Source organism: Oratosquilla oratoria, chromosome 4 (genome assembly GCF_046742065.1).
Source record: "Oratosquilla oratoria isolate Oo_2021 chromosome 4, ASM4674206v1, whole genome shotgun sequence".
In the NCBI taxonomy this organism is placed as follows: Eukaryota; Metazoa; Arthropoda; class Malacostraca; order Stomatopoda; family Squillidae; genus Oratosquilla; species Oratosquilla oratoria.
The window spans coordinates 24337423-24353745 of NC_134780.1; the positions used below are offsets into that span (position 1 = coordinate 24337423).

Genomic DNA, 16323 nt, shown 5'->3' on the forward strand with positions numbered 1-16323 from the left:
AGTGTGTGTGTGTGTGTGTGTGTGTGTGTGTGTGTGTGTGTGTTTAAGTGTGTGTGTTTAAGTGTGTGTGTGTGTGTGTGTGTGTGTGTATGTGTGTTTAAGTGTGTGTGTTTAAGTGTGTGTGTGTGTGTGTGTGTTTTACAATTGTTGTACAGGAAAGGAGCAACACTTGTTGGATCCCATATATTCTCTAATTTTCAAAGAGACTCAAGCTCATGTACAATTCCAACTTGATCTATATCTTTGATTTCCTATTATCACATTTAGATTTGAACTTGTGTATTGTTTGAGCTTGGGCTATATTACCTTCTAAGCTATTCCACATATTTATACATCTATATGTTAAACTATTTTTCACATTCTTTTGACATGTGGTCTTAATTGACTTCCATGATCTCTTAAAGCCCTCCCATCTTTAATCAGATCACTTCTATCAATGTAATCTATCCCCTTTAGTGACCCGAACATTGTAATCCTGTCACCTCTTTCTCTTCAATTTTTCAAACTTGGTTGACCCAGTACTTTTAGTCTTTCCTCGTATGGTTTATCTGCTGGGCTGGGGACCAATTTGGTAAGTGCCCTTTGTATTCTCTCAATCTTGCTTATATCCTTCACTATCTGTGGGGACCATACTACCAATGCATATTCCGGTCTTGGACATGTCAGGGTTTTGACAAAATTTTCATCATCTGTTTATCCGTATAATGGAACAGCACTTCCACAGTAATGTCTCTCCCATAATCCTGCTGACATGTCAGTCAGGTGACAGGTTGCCTTTTATCAACTCCCCAAGTGGGTGAGTGTGTGAGCGAGTGTGTGTGCGTGAGCAAGTGAGCGAGTGTGTGTGTATGAGCAAGTGTGTGTGTGTGTGTGTGTGAGCAAGTGTGTGTGTGTGTGTGTGTGTGTGTGTGTGTGTGTGTGTGTGTGTGTGAGTGAGTGAGTGAGTGAGTGAGTGAGTGAGTGAGTGAGTGAGTGAGTGAGTGTGTGTGTGTGTGAATATGGGTTCAGAAACTTTGTACTGTCTGGATTGCAAATGCTGGGCAATGTAAAAAGAACACTTGTGTTCTGTGGTGACAAACAGCAACACACCATGTACACAATTTCAATACAAAGTTACAGAACACTGATAAAATATTCAATAATATGAACATTAATAAATTCTTATCTTCAACTACTGGCAGTTCCAAAGAACAAAACAAACAAGACAAATATCAGAAAATTCTTACTTTATCTCCAACTACAGGTAGTCCCTTTTCACAATTTTTGGCATAGTAGTTTACATTCTCTTTAAGAGAATCTATCTGGTAAGAAATGATGCCTGGGTCTGGAGATTTCTCTTGCTCTTGGGTGTTGGTAGGAGATACATTGCCGTTACTGCTCGTGTTATTTGAGAGGCTATTCTTCGACGGTGATTTGGGAATCTTCTGGGCCTCCACCATTACCTATAATACCAAAGCTCGTATGATATATTTTGCCACGTACTTACATACATACATATACCAAAGGCTTTTTTCTTCCTTATAAGGGAGGTAGCCAAAAAACAATGGCATAAAAACCACTCCCACTCATTCCATCCCTATCACACTCCACTACCATGTACTTGCCACATACATACATATACCAGAGGATTTTTTTTCTCCCTTACAAGGGAGGTAGCCAAAAAACAATGGCATAAAAACCACTCCCACTCATTCCATCCCTATCACACTCCACTCCCATGTACTTACATGACTATATTCCTGCAGGAAACTTATGCCATGTCATGCCAGTGATTTTCTTTAATTTCGAAATCTTTGATATATTCATCAGTATGAACCTAATTTCCACATTAACCACCATCAAGACTGAAAATTCTTTATATACCAATACCTCCGTTTTGTCTAGATCAACCCTCCCTAATTATATTAATTTCCTTCCCAAAACAACTGGCAATACCAGAATGAAATAACATCTGGAGAGGTTTACAGCCAAACAAGAATTATATGAAAAGAGGTCAAGAGTACAATAACAAGTGCTTTTTTTAAGATACTTGTTGCACATCATGCAGCACTTACCTGACCTTGAATACCTTCCTGAAGTAGAAGTTCAAATTTAACTGTACCAGGTGGGAGTTGCTGAATGCGGATGGCACTCAAGCGGTTTGGTGTCTGAGAGGTCTGGTCCTGCTTTGGGAGCAGAGGAATGACGGTTACAAAATATGTTGGTAATCAATCTGCCTATGAAGTTTCAAGCTTTCATGTCTACTTGCAATTTTCTCTTCATTTTCATATTTCAGTTGCCTTTCACTCTAATGATGGATTTCCTTTTTAAAAATGTACATTCATGTATGTATGTATGTGTGTGCGTATGTGTGTGTGATTAACCATTGTCTTGGATCACATGTTGAACTCTTGATCGACAACTATTTCCCTCCCAGATGAAAGCTCAGCTAATATATGACTGATCTATGGGTAATGCTGTGACCTTACCCACACCATCCCCCCCGACTCCACACCCATGAGAGTTGGAGTAACAACTCACAGAGCAGCAATACTGAAATTACTTCAGCCCTGGGTGGAATTAAAACCTGAACCGCTGTAGTATGTGTGTGCATGTCCATTTGCTTGTGTCTGTGTGTTTGCTCGTGTGTTTGTGTTTGCACATGTCCATTTTTTTTGTGAGTGTGTATGTGTGTGTATGAGTTTTTAGGTGTGTACATGTGTATTTGCATGTGCGTGTTTGTGTACATGTGATTTACCACAGTCTTAGTTCACATGTTGGACATATGACTGGCAACTATTACACCCCAGATGAGAGTTCAGATCTGATCTATGGGTAATACTGTAAACTTCCCACCCTCACCACCACAACTCCTTGCCCACCAGATCTGGAGTACCAGCTTACAGTGCAACAAATACAAAATGTTTTTCAGCCTTGGACAAGCCCCTTATGGATTGATGAAAGGCCATTTCTGCCTTACATCCACTGCCTGGACCATACAGCCAATACCACCATTAATGGATTAAATCACAACAAATTAAAAAATATTTCTGTGCAAAGACAATATACATGGCTCCTTACCTGAGCAAGAGTGAACTCTACTTCATCCGATACATGAATTTCCCGGTCTGGATCCAGAAGTTCACTGTAGTGGAAGAACATTCGACTTTCCCTTTCGGCACAACGGATGAAGCCAAAACCATCCTTTAGGGCCACAATAACACCCTGCTCTCGTTTCTCACCCGACACATTGAAACTGAAGAGAAAAATAATTATTAAACTCATCACTTTGCTAATATTCTTATATCAACAAGATATTGTGGGCAAGACATGTGGGCCTCTGCAAAACATTAAAGTCGCTCTCACAATATGAATTAAGAAATAATAAAGTAGCTAAAAAATCTTGATCCATCTATGACTGGTATCCATGTCAGTGGTATGGTATGGTGTGTGTGTGTGTGTGTGTGTGTGTGTGTGTGTGTGTGTGTCTGTGTGTGTGTGTGTGTCTGTGTGTGTGTGTGTCTGTGTGTGTGTGTGTCTGTGTGTGTGTGTGTCTGTGTGTGTGTGTGTGTCTGTGTGTGTGTCTGTGTGTGTGTCTGTGTGTGTGTGTGTCCCTGTGTGTGTGTCTGTGTGTGTGTCTGTGTGTGTGTCTGTGTGTCTGTGTCTGTGTCTGCGTGTGTGTCTGTCTGCGTGTGTGTCTGTCTGCGTGTGTGTCTGTCTGCGTGTGTGTGTGTCTGCGTGTGTGTCTGTCTGCGTGTGTGTCTGTCTGCGTGTGTGTCTGTCTGCGTGTGTGTCTGTCTGCGTGTGTGTCTGTCTGCGTGTGTGTCTGTCTGCGTGTGTGTCTGTCTGCGTGTGTGTCTGTCTGCGTGTGTGTCTGTCTGCGTGTGTGTCTGTCTGCGTGTGTGTCTGTCTGCGTGTGTGTCTGTCTGCGTGTGTGTCTGTCTGCGTGTGTGTCTGTCTGCGTGTGTGTCTGTCTGCGTGTGTGTCTGTCTGCGTGTGTGTCTGTCTGCGTGTGTGTCTGTCTGCGTGTGTGTCTGTCTGCGTGTGTGTCTGTCTGCGTGTGTGTCTGTCTGCGTGTGTGTCTGTCTGCGTGTGTGTCTGTCTGCGTGTGTGTCTGTCTGCGTGAGTGTCTGTCTGCGTGAGTGTCTGTCTGCGTGAGTGTCTGTCTGCGTGAGTGTCTGTCTGCGTGAGTGTCTGTCTGCGTGTGTGTCTGTCTGCGTGTGTGTCTGTCTGCGTGTGTGTCTGTCTGCGTGTGTGTCTGTCTGCGTGTGTGTCTGTCTGCGTGTGTGTCTGTCTGCGTGTGTGTCTGTCTGCGTGTGTGTCTGTCTGCGTGTGTGTCTGTCTGCGTGTGTGTCTGTCTGCGTGTGTGTCTGTCTGCGTGTGTGTCTGTCTGTCTGTCTGTCTGTCTGCATGTCTGTCTGTCTGCATGTCTGTCTGTCTGCATGTCTGTCTGTCTGCATGTCTGTCTGTCTGCATGTCTGTCTGTCTGCATGTCTGTCTGTCTGCATGTCTGTCTGTCTGCATGTCTGTCTGTCTGCATGTCTGTCTGTCTGCGTGTGTGTGTGTCTGCGTGTGTGTCTGTGTCTGTCTGTGTCTGTGTCTGTGTCTGCGTGTGTGTCTGTGTCTGCGTGTGTGTCTGTGTCTGTCTGTGTCTGTGTCTGTCTGCGTGTGTGTCTGTCTGCGTGTGTGTCTGTCTGCGTGTGTGTCTGTCTGCGTGTGTGTCTGTCTGCGTGTGTGTCTGTCTGCGTGTGTCTCTGCGTGTGTGTCTGCATGCGTCTGTCTGTCTGCGTCTGTGTGTCTGCATGTGTCTGTCTGTCTGCGTGTGTGTCTGTCTGTCTCTGCATCTGTCTGTATGTCTGTCTGTGTCTGTGTCTGTATGTCTGTCTGCATCTGTGTCTGTCTGCGTGTGTCTGTCTGCGTGTGTCTGTCTGTCTGCGTGTGTCTGTCTGTCTGCGTGTGTCTGTCTGTCTGCGTGTGTCTGTCTGTCTGCGTGTGTCTGTCTGTCTGCGTGTGTCTGTCTGTCTGCGTGTGTCTGTCTGTCTGCGTGTGTCTGTCTGTCTGCGTGTGTGTCTGTCTGCGTGTGTCTGTCTGTCTGCGTGTGTCTGTGTCTGCGTGTGTCTGTCTGTCTGCGTGTGTCTGTCTGTCTGCGTGTGTCTGTCTGTCTGCGTGTGTCTGTCTGTCTGCGTGTGTGTCTGTCTGCGTGTGTCTCTGTCTGCGTGTGTCTCTGTCTGCGTGTGTCTCTGTCTGCGTGTGTCTCTGTCTGCATGTGTCTGTCTGCATGTGTCTGTCTGCGTCTGTCTGTCTGCATGTGTCTGTCTGTCTGTGTCTGTCTGTCTGTGTCTGTCTGTCTGCATCTGTCTGTGTGTGTGTCTGTGTCTGTCTGTCTGTGTGTGTCCATGTCTGTGTGTGTGTGTGTCTGTGTGCGTATGTCTGTGTGCGTATGTCTGTGTGTGTGTGTCTGTGTGTGTGTGTGTCTGTATGTGTGTGTGTCTGTATGTGTGTGTGTCTGTGTCTGTCTGTGTGTGTGTCTGTGTCTGTCTGTGTGTATTTACCTAGTTGTATTATACGGGAAGGGGAGCTATGCTTGTGGTGACCCATTTTTGTATCTCGCAAGATCAAGTTTGTTCTTAAATTCTTGTATTGTGTTTGCACACACTATTTCTTCATCCAATTTGTTCCATATATCTATCACTCTGTGTGGGAAGCTGTTCTTTTTCAGGTCTCTCCTGTAGTTATCCTTTTTGAGTTTCATTGCATGTCCTCTTGTTTTTCCTCGGTCCCGCTTTAACAAGTCCTCTCTATCAAGGCATTCTTTTCCTTTCATAATTCTGTAGATGGTTAGTAGGTCCCCTCATTCTCTTGTTTGTTCCAGGTTGGCAATTCCACTTCGGCCAGTCTTTGTTCATAAGTCAGGTTTGCAAATGTTGGGACCAACTTTGTTGTTGCTCTTTGTACTCTAATTTTCTTATATTCTTTTTTGTACTGGGTGACCATATCAGTGCTGCATATTCCAGTTTTGGCCTTATCAGTGTTTGTAATATTTTCTTGATCATTTCCTTATCCAGGTATTGAAAGGTCACCTTTATTGATCTCAACAAAATGTATGTTTCTCCGACTATTTAATTTATATGTTTATCTGGAGACATGTCTTTGGTGATGATTACTCCTAGGTCCCTTTCAGAATTTACTTTCATTACTTCTTTTCCATCACTTTTATACATACATATACCAAGGCTTTTTCCCCCTTACAAGGGAGGTAGCCAAAAAAGAAAAGGCATAAAATCATTCCCACCCATTCCATTCCTGAATACACTCCACACCCCTCCACCCTCCCTCTTATCTTAGCACCTCCTGGATGACGGGTCATCCCTGCACCTTGTCCACTGCCCTGGATCAGAAGCAGTGTCGCCAGACACAGCACATCCACAGCAAGGCCGCTTCATTTAATCGGCGACCCCCCCTCTCCGTCGCCCCATGCATAAAAGGAGAAGACGGGGAGAAATCCCTTCGGGCTGCGTCAAATTTTGCTCACACATACTACCTCACTCCCCATCTCCCCGCCCATTCCACCTCATGCATCACAACATCATCCATATACAGTCGTACCTCGGTACTCGACCGCCTCTATACTCGACCAAATCGGTGCTCGACCAAAAAATTCGAGTAGAAAATGCATCGGACCTCGAACAGATTTTCGGTACTCGACTAGCTCGAACAGCGGGTAAGCGTCAGTTCGACTCAGACCGCCAGCGGAGTAAGACGTACGCAGTTTGTTCGAGTATTTCTTCCCAGATTTAAACTTTTTCGTGTTGCTCTAGCCCTTAATAATGGGTCCAAAGAAAGACAGTGATAAGGGGAAAATTGGTTTCGGTGTTCGAACAAATCGGTGCTCGACCACCACCTCAGAACGGATTATGGTCGAGTACCGAGGTACGACTGTACAACCATTCTCCATTCACACGTCTTCTGTCCCCTCCCGTCCTTCCTCAACAGACATTCCCCTCTTCCCCAAAGCCCCCTTTACCCCATCCATCCACCTCATCCTAGGACGTCCCATCATGTTCACTCCCTCCACATCTGCCTTCCATACCTCTTTTACTAGTCTTTCTTCACTCATTCTTTCCATGTGTCCCAACCATCCCAATACTCTTTCATCAACCCTATCTCCCAACTCCCTTTCCACCCGTTCTCCTCCTCACCTCCTTATTTCTCACTCTATCTATCCTAGTAACCCCCATCATACTTCTCAGACACCTCATCTCAAACACATTCAAACTCCTTCTCTCTTCCTCTCTTATGCTCCATGTTTCTGCCCCATACAGTGCTGTAGGCACAATCACTCCTTCATATAGTCTCCTCTTAGCATCCATTCCCAAATACAAAGGATTACAAAGGATTACAAAGGCGGAGCATGCCGACAGGAGACCTTTTGATCCATATCTAGGTCGGATGCGAAAAAAAATCATAATAATAAAATAATAAATAAAAACTATGATAATGTAAATAACAAATAAAATACATCAATAAATGCATAGGTATAGTTAAATGCCTATTTCTCATTACACTCTTCAATCCACCAAGGCATTTACTCGCTTCTCTCAATCTACATTCTACCTCCACCTTTTCCTGCCACATTTGCACCCAAGTATCTAAAACTATCCACTTCCTCCAGTCGCTCTCCCTTAATGCTCACTTCCAGTCTACTGCCACTTTCACCCCATGTACATCTCATCACCTTACTTTTACCCACATTTATCTTCAGCTTTCTTCTATCACATACTCTCCCAAACTCTGTCACCAACTTCCTCAGTCCCTCCTACAATCCTGCCACAAGCGCAGTGTCGTCAGCAAACAACAGCTGGCTCACCTCCCACTTTTCTCCATTTTCTTTAACCATCTCCAATCCCTGACCCACTACCCTTGCATTTACCTCTCACACTACCCCATCCATGTACAAGTTGAACAGCCAGGGTGACATAGCGCATCCTTGACGAAGTCCCACCTTTACCTTGAACCACTCACTCTCTCCATTTCTAATTCTGACACAAGCTCTACTACTCTCATTTTATACTGTCCTGTTATTCTCTTCTTGCTTTTTCCAAATTCAATTATACTGCATTTCTTGATGTTGAACTCTACCTCCCATCTCTTGCTCCACTTCGAGACTTTGTTCAGATCCCTCTGCAATGAGTCACAGTCTATTTCAGTTTATTCTCTTTAATAATTTTGCGTCATCTGCAAAGCAGTTCATGTAACTTTCAATGCCTTCGTCCATGTCATTTACATATATAGCAAACATTATCGGAGCTAGTACTGACCCCAGTGTGATGCCACTAATTTATTCCCATTTTGAATATTTGTCTCTGAGCAGCACTCATTTTTCTTCCCTGTAGGAAGTCCTCCATCCAATTCAATAGTAATCCATGTATGCCTCCTATTGTTTCCAGTTTATATAGTAATTTTCTGTGTGGTACCTTATCAAATGCCTTTTGTAGGTCTAGGAATGCAGTCTGCCCAGCCATCCCTTTCTTGTAATATATCTATCAATCTTAAATAGAAAATCAAATCAGTGGTACATGAGCTTCCTTGTCTTAATCCAAATTGCCTCTGGTTCAGTATATTATTCTCCTCCAGATATTTTGTCCATCTATCTTTGATGATTCTCTCAAATTTTGACTATTGTACTTGTTAGGGACACCGGTCTATAATTTGTTGGGTCTTCCTCATTTCCCCCTTTATATATCGGCACTATATTGGCATTTTTCCAGTCTCATGGTAGTTTTCCTTCTTTGAGAGTGCATTCTATTATTTTGTATATTTTTCCTGCTAGTTCGTCAATACATTCCTTCAGTATCCAGTTTGCAACTCTGTCAGGTCCATGTGACTTGTTAACATTGAGCTTTAGTATTTGATTCTTTATTTCATTCTAAGTAATGTTTATTTTCTTCAGTGGAGGAAATCTTACTTCAATTTTTCTATCACGGTTCCCTCTTTGGTGAATACAGATTTGAAATGTTTGTTCATAATATCTGCCATTTCTATATCTTTGTGTATTCTCTATTACCTTGACATAATTTGTGTATCTTCTGTTTATTTTTTAGCTTGCTGTTTACATGTCTATAAAATAGTTTGGGTTGATCTTTACATTTATCTATTACCGTATTTTCCGGCGTATAGTGCGCGACTTTTTTCTGTTGGAAGGGCCTAAAAATGGGGGGTGCGCGTTATCCGGTGGTGCGAATTATCTACGGCCTACGATAAAAATTCTGCGGCTGTGTAATTTTTTTCATAACAACGTGACGATGTTGGCCGTCACAAAGTCGGGAGGCACGCTTCTCCGTCACGTTCCGTGAGAACAAGAAGAACAGCCATGGTGACATGAAAGAATACGCCAGCATGGGCTACCGTATTTAAATATTTGGTATAGGTAGGTATCTATCGAATCTTATTTTTCATGTTTAAATAGGCCTAAACACCATGAAACATTATCAATATTCATGATATTTGCCCATGTTCACAGCATCATAGTTTGATTTTTATGTTGGCTTTGTTGCTTCACTTTAGGTATGGTACAAATTACGTTGCGGCCGTTCATAAACTCGTGTCAAACACCTGACTACAACACCCTCTTTCGGGAGTTATATTAACTAAACGTCACCTCGATGAGAGACTGTCCTATTTAACCAATGTCATTGCAGGTTCAAAGCTAAAACGAAACGGTCTGTAGTTTGTTTCAGTATTAAAAAAAAAAAAAAAAGGTAAAGACGAATTATTTCCTCAAGATATAAAATGAACATTTTCTGTAAAAATCCCGAAATTTTTCTGTATATTTTACTTTCAATAAACTTTTTTAGATCACATTTCCAACAAACTATTTAAGCTACAAAGTAATAAGGGACCAACGCACAACATGAGTCATATACCGGTACATGTAGTTCCGACTTTTTCTTAGTCGAGTCCTGATTGATGCCTAAAGTGACAATTTAGTGACAAATCAACAGATTTCCCAGCGGTGGCTCTAGCCAATGAAAAATACTTCTCCATGTAACCTCGTTCACATGATATAAATACCGAGGTAAAACTGCGTTATAGACAAATGCGATCAGGCATGCGCGTTATACATCGGTGCGCGCTATCTGTGTACCGAGATAACGAAGTGCATGGGTGCGCATTTTAAGCCGGAATATACGGTATGTCCTTTTCATAATTTCTTTTTTCTTCTCTACGTAATTTTACATATTCATTTCTTAGTTTGGTAAATATTTTCCATATCATTCTTTTTTCCTTCTTCCATCTTTTCCAGGCTTTATCTCTTCTGTATTTTGCCTCACTGCACTTTTTATTATACCAGGATCTTATGTATACCCTTTCATGTTTTTGTCTAGGTACATACTTATTCACACCTTCATAAATTTCCTTCCAAATTGTCCATTTTTCTTTCACCTTTGTTTCTTCATTATTAAAATTCCTCCAATTTGCTTTGAAAGAATTTTCTAAGTTCCTCAAAATCTGTTTTGTTGTACATTAGTCTTCCTTTTCTGTGTTTTTCGTTAATTTCTATATTTATTTCTTTATTCTAGTTCCATTAGTATGTGATCACTTTTTCCAATTGGTATCTTGTATCCGATTTTATCGAAAATTTCGGGTTCTGATGTGAATATCAAATCCATTCTTGAGGGTTCATTGTTATTTCTATATCTGGTGTTTTCCTTGACCCAGTAATATGTTTCCCCAGTGATCTTCTTCACCTTTCAGTCATCTCTTCCCAACATATTTCTTTCGAGTTAAAATCACCCATAATTACAAGATTTCCTTCTTTTAGTATTTCATTTATTGTATTTCTTGTGTCTTCCATCATTTTAGAGTGTTCATTTTCATTCCATGCACGAGTTTTGGGTGGGACATAAATCACTGCATATTTTCTATTTTTCATATCTCTATCCTCAACTCTTATAATCAATTCCATTGTTCTCTCCTGTAATTTTTGTCACATTTCGGCCTTTCTTGGTTAATAACATCACTCCTCCACCCTGCTTTGTTTCTCTATTTCTGTACCAACAATTATATACCCCTTGTCCTAAACTATGGTGGTAATGATTCCTTCAATTTTGTCTCAACAATCCCCATTATATCTGTTTTTTCTTGTTCTAGTCATTCAATTCATCTATTCCTGATATCAATCCATCTTTGCTGGTATATAACTTTAATTTTTTTTCCTTTTCTCCTTTCTCCTGGATTTCCTTTTCTTTTATGTACCATTTCCTCAGTCTCAAGTGAGTGAGTGAGTGAGTGCGTGTGTGTCTGTGTGTGTGCATCTGTGTCTGTGTGCGTCTGTGTGTGCGTCTGTGTCTGTGTGTGCGTCTGTGTCTGTGTGTGCGTCTGTGTCTGTGTGTGCGTCTGTGTCTGTGTGTGCGTCTGTGTCTGTGTGTGCGTCTGTGTCTGTGTGTGCGTCTGTGTCTGTGTGTGCGTCTGTGTCTGTGTGTGCGTCTGTGTCTGTGTGTGCGTCTGTGTCTGTGTGTGCGTCTGTGTCTGTGTGTGCGTCTGTGTCTGTGTGCGTCTGTGTGTGCGTCTGTGTCTGTGTGTGCGTCTGTGTCTGTGTGTGCGTCTGTGTCTGTGTGTGCGTCTGTGTCTGTGTGTGCGTCTGTGTCTGTGTCTGTGTCATCAAGATCATGGTGAATCATGCATACACTGACACATGCAAGCAAGCACTCAATCCCCCCTTTATAAGATAAGTACTAATATCGCACGCTTTCTTTCTTGCTAAAGTATGGGTCACATTTAGGCTGACACTTCCCTCTGCATAATACAAACCTGTCATCCAGTAGCGAGATGTTTGTTGCTTTTTGTAAGTGGTCTCTTCGGTCAGTGGCAATATTAAACTGCACCCAATCACCATGTCGTAAGGTGAAGTCCCCTCGCTGATCACGTTCACCAAACTTCACTTCCACCTGCAAATTGACAACTTCATAATTTTGACTTGTCAAACATTTCTATTTATTCACAAGTGGAAGGAGAGAGGGTTATCCTGTATATCTTTAAGGATTTTTTGTTTTGTTACTTTACACATGTACTCATTATCAATTTGTTCTCATGACCTCTTTGTATAAGGATCCCGTTCCCCTACCCCAACCTTGTATAGGGGGCCCTTGAGCACTGATGGGCCCAAAGGCACTTCAAGTGGTGCCCGACATGGTCTTTTGTTGATCACAAATGATACCTTAGAGCTTAGGATGGTAATCCTCAGCACTTTACTCCCTTCTGCTATACAAGCTCCCACTATCATTCTAAGATCCAACACCATCACTTACAACACATGTACCTATTCAACTGAATCACTTTTCTTTCAGTTACCTCTGATCTATCCTTGCCCCTGTAGCGGATACGACCAGTCAGAGGATCTTTCTGGTTTTGCCTATTATTTTTCTCTACAGGCTTGAGGACTTGACCCTTGATGATCTCTTTATTAATATCTTCAAACACAACAGTTCCTGGCTGCAGCTTGACCATATTAGTTGCCACTTCCTTGGCCTGGAAAGATTAAACAGAAAACGTGTCATTCAACCGTTTCCTATTTATAGATTGCTCATTTACCCGTCTGGGGTATTGGCTGCTTGTTATTGTGGCAAAGTAGCATGCAGTTGATACTTTAGGGTCTATATGGGGTGCCCCTACGGACCAGAGCCACACATCATTTTGTCTATGATAGAGGAAAACTCTTCATAGAGAAATTATGACACTTTTATACTACGACTGTCCCTCTGTTATGCTGTCCCCCAACCCCTTGCTGCTGTCCTGTACCATTTCTCTGAGTATTCAGTTTCTGCTGTGGGGGAATTCCCTGTGGTGGGGGAAAAGAATAATGCCACCAAGTATTCCCACTTGGATCGTAAGAGGCGAGAAGAAAGGAACAGAGAGTGGGACTAGGCATCCTTCTCCTTGTAGCCCCACAGGGGACATTCCTAAACAAAAAAAGTAAAGGCATAAGAGGGTCTGGGAGTTTTCCGACCAGCACCCTAAGGTTTGGGTCTTTTAATGTGTGTGGATGTGGTACAGATGAGAGTAAAAGGGAAGAGATAGGTAGTATGTTTGTGAGAAGAAAGATGGATGTGTTGGCTTTGAGTGAAACTAAGTTGAAAGGGAAGGGTGAGTGTAAGTTTGGGAGTGTAAGTGGGAGGTTATCAGGAGTGAAGAGAGGGTGAGGGAGAGAAGGGGTGGCTATTCTAGTAAGTGAAGAGATAGGTAAACATGTAGTGGAGTGGAAGGAGGTTTCCTCAAGGATAATGTGGATGAAGGTGAAACTGGGAAAGGAGATGTGGGTTTTTGTTAGTGCATATGGGCCTGGCAGTGAGAAGAGTGTGAAGAAAGGGAGGCCTTTTGGATAGATTTAAATGAGTGCATAGAGGATTTAGGAAGAAATGTCAATGTAATAGTGCTGGGAGACCTTAATGCTAGGGTAGGAAATGGTCCAATTGATGGAGTGGTTGGGAAATGTGGAGTTCCAGGAAATATCGTAGTGGAGAGTTGATGGTGGAAATGTGTCTAGAAAGAGAGTTGATGATAGCAAATACAGTGTTTCGGAAGAAAGTCAAGCATAAGTACACATGGGAGAGGGTGGTGGATGGAAGGGTGGTAGATAGAGCGTTGATGGATTATGTAGTGGTAATAGGACTATGATAGGAAGAGTTAAGGATGTACATGTGCTAAGGGGAGAGGGTGGAGGAATATCAGATCATTTTTTGGTGGAAGGTAAGTTGAGAGTGGAGGACAGATGGAGAAAGAGGAAAGGGACAAAAGGTAGGGAGGTTCTTAGAGTGAACTCTTTAAATGAAAAGGAAAAGGAGGTGTACAAGAAGAAGCTGAAGGAGGAGCGGGAGGGAGTGAAGGATAGCGTAGAGCTAGGTGTGGAGGAGGAATGGGGATGGTTCAAGGAGGGAGTCACAAAGTGTGCAAGGATGGTGTGTGGACAGGAGGAAATAGAAGGAAGGGTAGTGAATGGTGGGATGAGGAAACAAAGAAGGTTGTAGAAGAGAAGAAGCGAGCTTTCACAGATTGGTTACAAAATAGGACGAGGGAGTCATATGAGAGGTACAAAGAAAAGAGAAGTAAAGCAAAAGGTAAAGAAGGCAAAGAGGAGAGCAGATGTGAAGTGGGGTAAGAGTATGACAGAAAATTTTGAAAGTAATAAAAAGATGTTTTGGAAAGAAATTAAGAGAGGAAGAGGAGGCGAATCAAGCAGAGAAGAAAAGGTAAAAGGTGCAGATGGAGAGATAATAATGGAAGAGAAGGCAGTAAGGGGAAGATGGGCAGAATATTTTAGGGAGTTGCTAAATGTGAAGGAGGATAGGGAGGGAAAGATAGTTGCAGTGGGAAATGCTAAGAAAATGAGAGTGATGAGTGAGGAAAATGGAGGAGAAATAAGGAAGGATGAAGTGAAGGCAGTTGTTAAGATGATGAAAGCAGGTAAGGCACCTGGTCTGGATGGATGCCATGCAGAATGTCTGAAAAAAGGAGGTACAGTGATGGTGGACTGGCTGGTGAGGTTATTTAATGTTTGCTGGAGAGAGGGTAGAATGCTGGAGAGAGGGTAGAATGCTGGCGAGAGGGTAGAATGCCGGAGGAGTGCCAGTATAGTTCCACTTTACAAGGGAAAAGGGGACAAGTGTGAATGTAGTAGTTTCAGAGGGATTAGCTTGTTAAGTGTAGTTGGGAAGGCTTATGGGAGGATCTTGATTGAGAGGATTAGGAGAGGAACAGAGGGAGTAATTGGTGAGGAACAGTGTGGATTTAAGACAGGTAGAGGTTGTGTAGATCAGATCTTTGTGGTAAGACAAATATGAGAAAGCTATAGGAAAGGGGAAGGATGTTTTTTGGGCTTTTATGGATCTGGAAAAGGCTCACGATAGGGTAGACAGAAAGGCACTGTGGGAGGTTATGCAGATATATGGGATAGGAGGAAAGCTTCTAGGAGCTGTCAAGAGTTTTTATGAGAGTAGTAGAGCTTGTGTCAGGATTAGAAATGGAAAGAGCGAGTGGTTCGAGGTAAAGGTGGGACTTCGTCAAGGATGCATTATGTTGCCCTGGCTGTTCAACTTATACATGGATGGGGTAGTGCGAGAGGTAAATGCAAGGGTAGTGGGTCAGGGATTGGAGATGGTTAAAGAAAATGGAGAAAAGTGGGAGGTGAGCCAGCTGTTGTTTGCTGACGACACTGCGCTTGTGGCAGGATCGGAGGAGGGATTGAGGAAGTTGGTGACAGTTTGGGAGAGTATGTGATAGAAGAAAGCTGAAGATAAATGTGGGTAAAAGTAAGGTGATGAGATGTACATGGGGTGAAAGTGGCAGTAGACTGGAAGTGAGCATTAAGGGAGAGCGACTGGAGGAAGTGGATAGTTTTAGATACTTGGGTGCAAATGTGGCAGGAAAAGGTGTTGTGAAGGTGGAGGTAGAATGTAGATTGAGAGAAGCGAGTAAATGCCTTGGTGGATTAAAAAGTGTAATGAGGAATAGACATTTGGAAATGGATGCAAAGAGGAGACTGTATGAAGGAGTGATTGTGCCAACAGCACTGTATGGGGCAGAAACATGGAACATAAGAGGAAGAGAGAAGGAGTTTGAATGTGTTTGAGATGAGGTGTCTGAGAAGTATGATGGGGGTTACTAGGCTGGATAGAGTGAGAAATGAGGAGGCGAGGAGGAGAACAGGGGTGGAAAGGGAGTTGGGAGATAGGGTTGATGAAAGAGTATTAGGATGGTTTGGACACATGGAAAGAATGAGTGAAGAAAGACTAGTAAAAGAGGTATGGAAGGCAGATGTGGAGGGAGTGAACATGATGGGACGTCCTAGGATGAGGTGGATGGATGGGGTAAAGGGGGCTTTGGGGAAGAGGGGAATGTCTGTTGAGGAAGGACGGGAGAGGACAGAAGACAGGGGTGAATGGAGAATGGTTGTATATGGATGATGTTGTGATGCATGAGGTGGAATGGGCAGGGGGATGGGGGGTGAGGTAGTATGTGTGAGCAAAATTTGACGCAGCCCGAAGGGATTTCTCCCCGTCTTCTTTTATGCATGGGGGGCGGAGAGGGGGGGGGGTCGCCGATTTAATGAGGCAGCCTTGCTGTGGATGTGCTGTGTCTTGCGACACTGCTTCTGACCCAGGGCAGTGGACAAGGTGCAGGGATGACCCGTCATCCAAGAGGTGCTAAGATAAGAGGGAGAGTGGTGGGGTGTGGAGTGTATTCAGGGATGGAATGGGTGGGAATGATTTTATGCCTTTTCCTTTTTGGCTACCTCCCTTGTTAGAGGGAAAAAGCCTTGGTACATGTATGTATGCTCATTTAGTTTTT

General features: G+C 43.1%; 1 protein-coding gene across 4 annotated transcripts in view; it reads right to left on the bottom strand.

The window, feature by feature from the left end:
- Unr (cold shock domain-containing Unr) overlaps positions 1-16323 on the bottom strand; it is a 59428-nt gene that overhangs the window by 15741 nt on the left and 27364 nt on the right. For 2 of the 4 annotated variants that reach the window (XM_076183670.1, XM_076183668.1), the window contains exons 6-10: positions 12331-12507; positions 11791-11927; positions 3061-3235; positions 2055-2162; positions 1227-1442 (exon numbers count right to left, since the gene is read on the bottom strand). In XM_076183670.1, coding sequence (XP_076039785.1) covers positions 1227-1442; positions 2055-2162; positions 3061-3235; positions 11791-11927; positions 12331-12507 — 813 coding nt within the window. Of the gene's footprint in view, positions 1-1226; positions 1443-2054; positions 2166-3060; positions 3236-11790; positions 11928-12330; positions 12508-16323 lie in introns of all 4 variants that reach the window. The other 2 variants (XM_076183669.1, XM_076183667.1) reach the window with 1 other exon arrangement.